Below are 9,987 nucleotides of genomic sequence, written 5' to 3'. Positions count from 1 at the left end.
CGAAGGCTGAGCTTATTTTCTCTCTTTGTGTCTGTTCTTAGTTCTGGTGTAAAGTAACAAGGAGATGATATAAGACTCTACATGTCAGTAAGACACCACAGTCTCAGCATTGTTTAAAGCTCCTTTTGAAAAACTCCATAATGTATGCATACGGAACCAGAAACCTGCAGTTAAACCGAAATAAAGTGTCATCACAGACCGGAGCCTCACTCTTCAAATGAGTATGGGCTTCCTTTACCTCTTGCAGCAAGTCCCTACAGGCCTTCTGACTGGGCAGAACCAGACATGTTGGTGAGGGAGGGGCAACTCAACTGACAGCAGTAATCTCAGCAGCGTTTGCACCTATTTTCTGGCAAGACAGATAGAGGAATGTTTATAAATAACTCTTATCAAACTTTATTTGACACCAAAAAGTGGCGTTGATACCCTTAAATGAAATACAGATAGGCTTAAACTTGACCTTAATGGTGCATTATCAAATGTAGGCCCGAAGCAGCAAGAGACAAGTTCTGAATGGATGTCATTGCAAAGGAAGGCTAAAGAGGCCCTCTGGCAGAGGCTCACCTTGTTAAGCCAGTAGGTTGAGTCGAGTGCAGAAGACATAATGGTCCTTTCTACAGCCATCAACAAACACACCTTCTCCTTCCGTCATTACAACACTTCTCTCTATAAACTACGTCCGCCCTCTGTCCACCTGTGTAAATGTGATGAAACCACAAACACTGCCAAACACACACTGCACACCGTCAATTCATCCTTACGTTGATGGACAACCTTTATTTTGTGCAGCTTGGATATGGTTTGAACAGTTTCAATCAGACTACAGTTTTACTTCAATAAATAAATACAGAATGCTTCGTTTTGGGGAAAAAAGCGTATCTTATATAATATAGATATATTTCACTTTGATGACATAGTTCTGGTGTCGTATCCCCTTTAAGCCAGCATCATTTACATAGGCACTTATAATTTGATGCTTAAGTGGATAAAAAATAGCTTCAGTCTTTATGTGACACAGTGTTACTGTCCATGCACAAGGCAAGCACACAACTCAAAACCTGTGCTATGGTTAAGTTTTGCTTGTGTTTCGTTGTCTCTACAGTGTACAGTCCCTCGATGATGATCCTTTAGATCTCTGGTCACTCTGCTGGGTAAATCTAGTTGTAAAGGAGACTAAACTCACTTTACAGGATAATAAAGTGCTTGTTAAGAGGCTATTATACAGGAAAGAGACTTTAATTCACAATTTCTTTTGGTATCGAGTACGATTGTGAGCTGAGGATGCACGGCGCTTGTGATGGTTTGTGACTTTCACTTCCTTGGTCTGAAAAGAGGGAGAGAAGGTAAGTCATAAAAGAGGGTCAAATCACCCTGTTTGATGAGCCAATCAGATCGCATACTTACAGAGGGAGCATCAACAAGTACACGGCCTTGTGTACCACTAGTCGCCTTTACATGTTCCCGCACACCTACGAACAACAACAAGCAGGAAAGTTGAGTCAGCATTTAGATGAAGAAGAATTGAAACAGATCACAGCAATCCATTCGATTAGTTCTGTCTTGACGCAAAGAGCGTCAGCAAAGTCCTCACAGTGCAGCTGCTGGTTGAGTCTGTCCAGAGAGAGCAGGATTGTCTGCTCCTCTTGGGAAATGGTGAGTCCCTGCTGCTGGCTGTGCTGATGCACTGTTCCAGCTCTCTGTGTTTGGGCTGTTTCCATGGCAACCCCAATGCCCCTTTGGTCCAGCTGGCCTTCAGCATGCACTTCACCCAGGTGTGATTGGGCCGCACTCTCCGAACCTGAGAGAACAAACAAACAGAAAGACGCTGACGCCACACACACACACACACACACACACACACACACACACACACACTCTCATCTGTGTTTATTTGACTTTTTTTATACGTGTAAAATATGATCGTGAACATCTCACGTCTCGACGAAAGTAAACAAAAAAGTTACAAGTTTGTTTTGAGATGTAAAATATGAACCCACAAACACAGACAACACAGTACCTTCATCTGGTAAGGCAACGTTGTAAGTACTGGAAAATGACCTGACGGGCTCTGTTGACTGTTTTACCGTCTACAAATAAACAAAACAAAGACAGTTAGGCCGTTAGAGTCTCACCTTACATAACACTGACCTGGCCAGACGCACACAGCCAACACTTTTAGGTAAGAGCCTAGCATAAATCCTAATAACGGGTGGAGCAAGTTAAAAACAAAAACATTATGCCTCAAAGCTTTTCATGCAGAACACTGACGACTCAAGTCCAGCTGGAAAGTCTGGTCTTGAGAGGCAATAAATTGTGGTGTGTAGTCAGTTTTACCAACAGCATAAAAGGGACTGCAAAACTGATTCAACAAGTTCAAACACACACCCCTTCACAGATCTTTAGCAATTATTCACACTCCCCCCTCTTCCCACAGGGCACCTGCGTGCAAGTACCTGAGCTGGCTGAGGAAACTTTCTGTTCCCTGAGCCGGGACGCTGTTTGCTCTGCTCTGCACAGGGTTTCCAAACACCGTTCCCACTATCAGGGGCCGCTCTTCTAAGAGTGTCTGAAAGTAGACGTATCGTTTAAATAACACGCAGCAGAATTACATTACAGAAACAATCATGATATTTAGAATGTAGTGAGCTCAGAGAAAATGTACATTACCGTCCTTGGAGGCTAAGGCACTGCGGACACCGTACCAGAGCTGGGAGATCTCCTCATCTGTGGGGGTGCAATCTAACCGGAGGCCCTTTTCACTGTACACCGCCCCTCTTCTTCTACTGCAGCCCTGGGCGTCCTGATGACCTGAGCTGGGTGCACCCTTGGTGTTGACCTCTGCATAAGAGGGCTGCAGTGTCGTATACACGACTGCACTATTTGTTCTCGTGACGTGATGTGAGCAAGGTAAGAAAGAGCCGTCCGAGTTGTCCTTGCAGATTGTCTGCTCTGATCTCAAAGCTTGTTTGCTGTTGACACTTGCGCCATCCAGGCCATATGGAGCCTTAGTCATGTGTGAGGGCTTTTCCTCCTTTTCCAGTGATTGCATCCTTGGAGGTGGACGTGGTACCATGATCTTCCCTTGGGATTTGGCAATCTGACTCACCTCGGTGGCAGATTGAGGTCGTATGACAGTGCCCTTTCTAGCCCGCGAGGAAACAGGACCCACCCCAGCTCTGGCTGAGCGCTCTCTCCGAGGGACCTTGGGGCCACCGGTCCTGTTGCTGCTCCACGGCACCTTGACCTCTACTGCTCGTTCTTGGGGCAAGCTGACTTGAACCCCAACATCTGCCCACGCTTGCTTTGTAAAGTGATAACTCGTGGAGGCTGGGGGGGTCCCGCTTGCTCCCGGCTTAGACGCCCCAGAGACTGTAGTGAGACTTAGCTGGTGGTCTTCCGACTTTGTTTTTGACTCCGAGACATTACAAATCTTGTTTTTCGTCTGTTTTAATACGTCCTGCTCTCTGTCCTCTTCTCCCACGTGAACCTCGTCAAACCATCGCAGCTTCTTTTTGACAGTGTTGCTTCCCTCCAAATCTGTAGTTTTCGCTCGAGTCAATTCAACACTATCTCTGATGGATAAAGCTACCTGTTTAGCAAACATCAAATGTCCTGAGCCATACACACATGCGGTATCCCCTGATGTATATTTGGACTGCTTTTTAAGGATTCCTTTAATGAATCGGACTGAATGAGGTGTCCCCACTGACCCAGGCACATTTTGAACTTCCTCCTCAGGACCTTTAAGGCACTTCCGTGTGTCTGATTGAACATTAGACAGGCATGTTTGCCTCAACACTGCTGTGATAACAGACTTTTCTGTTTTGGGCTCTAGGTTGGAAACCTTGTTCAGGTTGTTAATGGAAGTAGTAGGCTCAGTCTTTGTCGACAGATTGTGGTGTTCTTTAAGTGTTTGGAGAAGAGTTCCTTCTCGTTTTGCATTATTCGCTGTGCTATTGTTCAAAAGAATATTGCCGTTTTTAGCAGGCGAAAGAATTTGTGTAGCTGAAGGATGTTTGAACTGTCTGCCATCACAGACCCTCTGCTGCCTGACATCCATCACAGCCTCTTGTTTGGGGCATAAAGACTTAAATGCTGTGTCACCAGGAGAAGCTGCATTGGCAATATCGATGTTGTTATGAGGACTATTTTGTGGGCAGTTAAATTCAAATCGCTCCGATTCGGGACTCATAACTTCACTGAGCGTTAATAAGTTGCAGTTGTTTGGAGCAGGCCGGCGCTCACTCTCAGGTGTCGGCTCAAAAGATGTGAATCCCCAAGAAGCTTTAGAAGAGGGCGTCTTGTTTCTGGGCTCTTCACAGTCTTCTTGTTTTTGCTGCTTCGGGTCGTGCAGTTTTCTTGCCTGGTGTACGTTATCGCCAAGAAGCGTCATCGCTGAGAAAGGAGTCAAGTCCGATGTTGGATACGAATCCTTTTGGTTTCTCAGGTCTGGGTTTTCCTTCTCTAAGTCAAGTAATAATGACGAATAAGAACACTGTAGGTTTTTTGTGCTGTGGTTGGGGTCTTCATTCTCCAAACTGTCCTTACTTGAAAGGCTTTCGGAGTAACAGCAATCAGACAGATGGCTGTCCTGGAATATGGAAGCAGAAGAGGCAAATCAATCAGAAACAAAATCCAGAAACATAGATCGAAAACAAAAAGTGTTTTTTTGTGCCGAGAAGAGAGAGAGAGAGAGAGAAAACGAGAAGTCAAGAGCTGTACGGTTGATGGATCACTTGTTTCTTTAAAGGTGAACACATGCTTTGACGATGTGATAACACATTTCTGTGAGAAATGTCAATGCTGCAGACATTTCTTGGCAGGCTCGGGGGATGTTCTTGCAGGAAACAGCTCATGACACACTGCTGCTCCCTAGGGGTCTACTTGTTAACAGTGAGATGACATACAGAAGCAGGCGGTCTACAAGGCCTGATGTCGCCCTGGAAAACCACACAAGCTCTGCTTATATGTTCAGTTATTCAGGTAAGTACCGTAAATTCCGTACTATTGAGCGCACCTGGATATAAGCCGCACCGGCTAAAAATAAGTAAATAAATGTATTTGTACATATATAAGCCGCACTTGATTATAAGCCGCAGGTGTCCACGCTATAACAAGAGCTATTTACACAGACGTAGGCTACCGGTAACATCCGCAAATACTGTAGCGTCCGTACGGACGTTAAAGGACGACGAGAGCGTTCAAATAATAACTTTTAATAACCCGATCACTGTCGGCCGTGACCACGCCGTTTACAGCAGAGAGCAAAACCATAACTTGCCGTAACAATCCAACTCTCTCCCCCAGCGTTCTCTCATACAGCCACTCAACACGTTCTCGCTGGTGCATTCACTGACTCTCCACATAATCGGAATTATGAACACATTATCAACTACTGATTTTACAACATGAACCGTTACAATACGAAGCCTAGCCGACGGTGTCTGTAACACGTCTGATGAAAAAGATGACCGTAATATATTTCACAAGAAAAAGTCCATCCATTCACTGCCTCAGAATGACTTCATTACTCACTTCCTCAGTCTCTGTTGTCGCTGTCAGTGTCATCTTAACGTGCAGCAGCTCTGTTAGCTTCTTTGACAGCCAGGTCGATCGCCTTTAACATGAAAGCTGCATCATATGTATTTCTCCGTGTGTTTTCCATCATGAGGGTGCGTGTATGATGCGCAAAATGACTGATATTAAGATCCGACGTGACGAAGTCAAATGTTTTTGCGGCTGAAGCTCATTGTCCCCCATAAAAAATCCATGCATTAGCCGCACCGGAGTAGAAGCCGCAGTGCTCGAAGTGTGAGAAAAAAGTAGCGGCTTATAGTCCGGAATTTACGGTAAGTCACCTGTTCACTTGTCGCGTCAGTATACTGGTCCTACCACTCTACGTTGTAAACGTCCATGTTCACACTCTTATAAAAGGTGAATTACATTTTCTACTGGTCATTAACGTGACGCCACAGGTTGTAAATAATTGTGTATAATTTTACAGTGTCTTTACGGATATGAGAAAAGAAGAGGACAGAAGATTACTGTGTTAATAATTTTATTTTTCTATAATGACACTGCATGAGGAAATAATGTAAACATAAAAGTAGCAGTGTAAAAATGTTTGTTTAGCAGGTTGCTTTTTACTATCCATTAGCTGCTTTACACCGAGCAGCAGACACAATGAAGGAGTCTTTCATCCCCCTCCAACACATGCATGGTAGACTAAATCAGCCACAAGTGATGGTTGAGAAAGTAGCGAGTTAAAGTAACGTTTATACTGCCCCCAAGTGACCAGAAACACGCATTGCAGGTTTAAGGCATCAACTGAAGGAGAGAGCAGGGGGTGACATACAGCAAAGAGCCGAGCTCAGACCCGAACCCAGAGCCACCGTGACGAGGATAAGTGCGTTGCTCACGGGGTCAGAGTAAAAGTCTGCAGCTCCATCCTGTTAACCCTTTATTGGATCTCCATGGCCTTGCAGTATGATTAATATAGGGTGCACACGCATTCATGTCAAGATCTTTCCATATTTTAAACTCAGCCCCTGAGTCAGTTGGAGCCAATCAAAACAAGAATTTAATTCCAGAAAAGGTAAGTTCTTTACTCCCCCGCCCCCTGCCCATTCAATCAAATGACCGGCATACCTGTGGAGGAGGATCCTGTCGCTTTTCTTGACTCTTCTCCGTTTGTCGACCTTTCTTCAGGCAAGTCATGCTCTGCTCCTCGACCAGCTGAGTGTAGGCCTCCACAGCAGAGAGCGCTTGGCGGGGAGTGTATTTAGAAACCGTGGGAGGCTTTGGAGAGGGAGTGCAGCTCCTTAAAAAGAAAACAGCAAAATATCAATATGATTTATCCAGAAACCCAGAAAAAGGATTTTCTATCCACTGACATCAAATCAGAATGTCTTAACTCCATCATCATAACAAAAATAGAGCAATAAAACAGCGTGTGGTTTAAACAAACAGCAGGGGCACATTAGAATGAAATAATCATTGATTTGACTTATTACCGGCACATGTTGGAGTTGCTGGACGAGAAAGGAGGCTGCTGGGTGTATGAAGACAAGGTGCCTTGAATTTGATTAAGTGCATCTTCAATATTCGGGACATTTCTTCTGATAGCTGAAACAAAATAAAGAACAACTTCCATGGCAACTGGAATGCTTCACATCCATTGTGCGTTATGTGTTTTTCCATTGTAAAAGGCGTACGTAAGAGGCCTCACTAACATTGTCTGCGTCTCTGAGACGAAGGTAAATGGGCTCTTTGAAATCGCTCGGTTGCATCCTGGACTCGCTGCCTGCGTTGCTGCAGCACGTTCTCCCTCAGCCGTTGCTCCTGCTTGTCCCATTGCTTCTGTCTCTCCTCCAGAGCCCTGAGCCGGAGCACAGACCAGAGGCACAGTTTATCTGATTACATTTAGACTGGCCATGTCTGAGATGAAGAAACCCGAGTCCTTTCCTTGATATAGTGAGTCATTAATAAATGAAAGCTGCCTCTCACAGCTAGACTGACAGAAGAAGACAATCATGAGATCAGCATGTTAAAAAGGGTTTGAACTTAAGAAAAACACATTATTAAACGGAAGAAAATCACTCAAGCATGTGGTGAACATATGCATGTTATTTTAAAACTAATCACAGAGACTTCATGATTCACATCATCTTATGGTCCTATAGAAGGAAAACATTTATCATTGTTACCACTTTGATAATATGGAATTATTTTTTAGACCATAAACACAATCATGCCTCAACAAGAGGCAATAGTCAATGCAACTTGTTGATCTGTGAAACTGTGCTCTTAAATGTTGTGTCTGAGATGAAAATAAGCAGTCTGTCTGTGATATTACACAATAAATCTGACCTCCACCTGCTCTTTTAAGCTCTTTGTTTCAAAAGCGGGAGCAGGTACTTTCAAACCACTTGTGATAACAAAGAAACATGTACAGACGGTTGATAATATCTGTCAGGGATGTGAGCCTCATGCAGGGCTGAACTTTGCAGCTTCAGGTGTCACAGAGGAGTCACTTCAGTCATGGATCTGAGCAACACTTACTCTCTGGGCCAATAGATCTATTTTCAGTTCCAGACGGCAAAATCCTGTCAACACCATCCATGCCCGAAAGGCTTTAAGCCGCTGACAGAAGCATAAGCTTACCATCCAGGAGGTGCATACCTGCTGCTTCTAGGAAGAAGCTGTTATAAAAGTTACGAAGAACTGGCTCTCGCTCTCGCTCTCTCTCTCTCTCTGCATGCAGGTCTGATCAGAGAGCACACAACCTCAAAGTAAAACAACTATGTGTTGGAAAGGATCGGAACTGACTTCCTGCGTCGGTTTGTTTCCACGGAGAACTGGCGAGCTCTGGTCCTGCACAACTTCTGCTCTTCAACCAAAAGTTGTCTCTCATTCTGGAGGCCTCCGTCAGCTCCTAACCTTGCATTTCTAGAAGTGAGCAGATAAGGCATGACAGCAAAACTCTGGGCTGAAGTGAAACTTATGATTGTTAAGCAGTCTTCAACAATATCACAGGCTGGTTGTAAACATACATCATTAAGGTGGTTTATATGATGAACAACTACTCTTTCAGTCATCTACTTCTTTGCACAAATGTGGCTAATCATTCATAGGATACGAGTGGTAGAAGAAGTTGTCTTGCAGAAACTGCATCCTCCGAGGCTGCTGCTGCTTCTTGAGAGGTCCAGGTCCCAGCACAGCTGTTAGCTTGCGGCTAACTTGTCCTTTGCAGCTAACGCCAGTCGTAGGCTACTCCTCTGTAACTTATGAATCCATTTTCAGAGCGAGCATAACCCTGCAAAGAGCAAATTCGATTCAACATCGTAGCAAACCTCACCCGGAAGATGAAATTGTCTTTTTCTCTCGTGTGCTAAAATAAACGCGAGGTCTAACTTGTCACTTTTATTGTAGCTTCACCTGAGTCTGTCTGTGTACAGTCCCTCCATGATAGCAACCGAGGACGCAGTTCCTTGACGACGGAGCCCGTGTCGGTCATAACCGAGATGTCCAGCAGAGGGCGCGCGTCCTGAATGTGTATGCCGCCTTCAGGTACACCTTGAAGTGTCGTAATATATTTAGCAATAAAAGTTGAAAATGCGACATAAATCGGAATTAATTCAGTGAAATAGGCTAACTAAGAAGACATTTTATACAGTAATGTTATCAGGTTAAGTCTGCATGTGGAAGCACCTTTTTAAAATCCAATCAGGGTTGTGCAGGTCTCTGATGCAGAGCCTATAATTCAGTCTGCAACGATTTCTTTATATTTGTCCTGTTTGGTGACAACTGACAAACTCTGATAAATACAAAGCATCCCAGTTCTTCCCACATGTAAATTGATAGCCCAAATAAAGACATGCACTGCAATTAAAATGTATGTGCATATAACATAGAAACAAAACACAAGATGGATTAGACCTATAAATAAAGTCATGTAAAATATGTAGATCCTATAGGCCTAATTGTTTTTATCATGACAAAAACATTGCACATTTGTGTGCACTTGTTTGTATCCAAATATGTATTCCAAACATGTAGCCGAGGCTACTATTTCCCATAACCTACATCTGCTCGGGACTGATGTTTTCCATATGATTTAAAAGGTGTGCTGCTGTTATCTGTTAAATCTGACGTTACCTTGAGTTAAGAGGATTTAGAAAATCTGCTTTTTTCCAGATTGTTTATGCTCTCCTATAGACGGGGGTCACTGCATCAAATCTATTTCCAGTGTCAGACCCCGGCATACTGTATTAATGCTGCTATTTCCTGCTGCCTGCACACTGACAATTACAAATCGCCTAGTCCCAAGAAAATAATCCTGTCGCCTCTATACTCAGATCAGTGGAGTTCTCCTGTGCTTAAATCCTCCATTACTTTGACATTGTGCCTTAAATATCTCGCTCCCTACTTTGGGCTTTCCAGTCACACCCTTTGAACATCTGGGACGCAGAACCCAGATATAAACAG

General features: G+C 44.0%; 1 protein-coding gene across 2 annotated transcripts; it reads right to left on the bottom strand.

Annotated features, from left to right (window-relative positions):
- Positions 1-750: 750 nt before the first annotated feature.
- On the bottom strand, positions 751-9,016 carry cep126 (centrosomal protein 126). 2 transcript variants are annotated; one of them, XM_079353299.1, is made up of 11 exons: positions 8,639-9,016; positions 8,329-8,448; positions 7,233-7,378; positions 7,014-7,125; positions 6,649-6,820; positions 2,668-4,591; positions 2,454-2,566; positions 2,018-2,087; positions 1,592-1,825; positions 1,405-1,469; positions 751-1,324 (listed from the first exon to the last, which is right to left on the bottom strand). In XM_079353299.1, exons 1-11 carry the CDS (start codon positions 8,671-8,673, stop codon positions 1,241-1,243), a joined length of 3,075 nt encoding a protein of 1,024 aa, XP_079209425.1. In that variant the 5' UTR covers positions 8,674-9,016; the 3' UTR covers positions 751-1,240. The 2 variants fall into 2 exon arrangements, with proteins under 2 accessions (XP_079209425.1, XP_079209426.1); XM_079353300.1 differs by having other exon boundaries at positions 1,592-1,798; positions 8,639-9,015.
- Between the last annotated feature and the right edge of the window lie 971 nt (positions 9,017-9,987).

This window comes from Symphodus melops (assembly GCF_947650265.1).
Source record: "Symphodus melops genome assembly, chromosome: 10".
Taxonomy (NCBI): domain Eukaryota; kingdom Metazoa; phylum Chordata; class Actinopteri; order Labriformes; family Labridae; genus Symphodus; species Symphodus melops.
The sequence above is the reverse complement of the archived record's forward strand: the minus strand, read 5'-3'. Positions and strand labels throughout refer to the sequence as shown.

Excerpts from the sequence above, each read along its gene's own strand:
- cep126 (XM_079353299.1), bottom strand. The coding sequence starts at position 8,673 with ATGCAGTTTCTGCAAGACAACTTCTTCTACCACTC. Across the intron at positions 4,592-6,648 it reads GACAGGATCCTCCTCCACAG|GACAGCCATCTGTCTGATTG; the intron begins GTATGCCGGTCA and ends TCCATATTCCAG. Across the intron at positions 1,470-1,591 it reads ACTCAACCAGCAGCTGCACT|GTGTGCGGGAACATGTAAAG; the intron begins GTGAGGACTTTG and ends TGTTGTTCGTAG.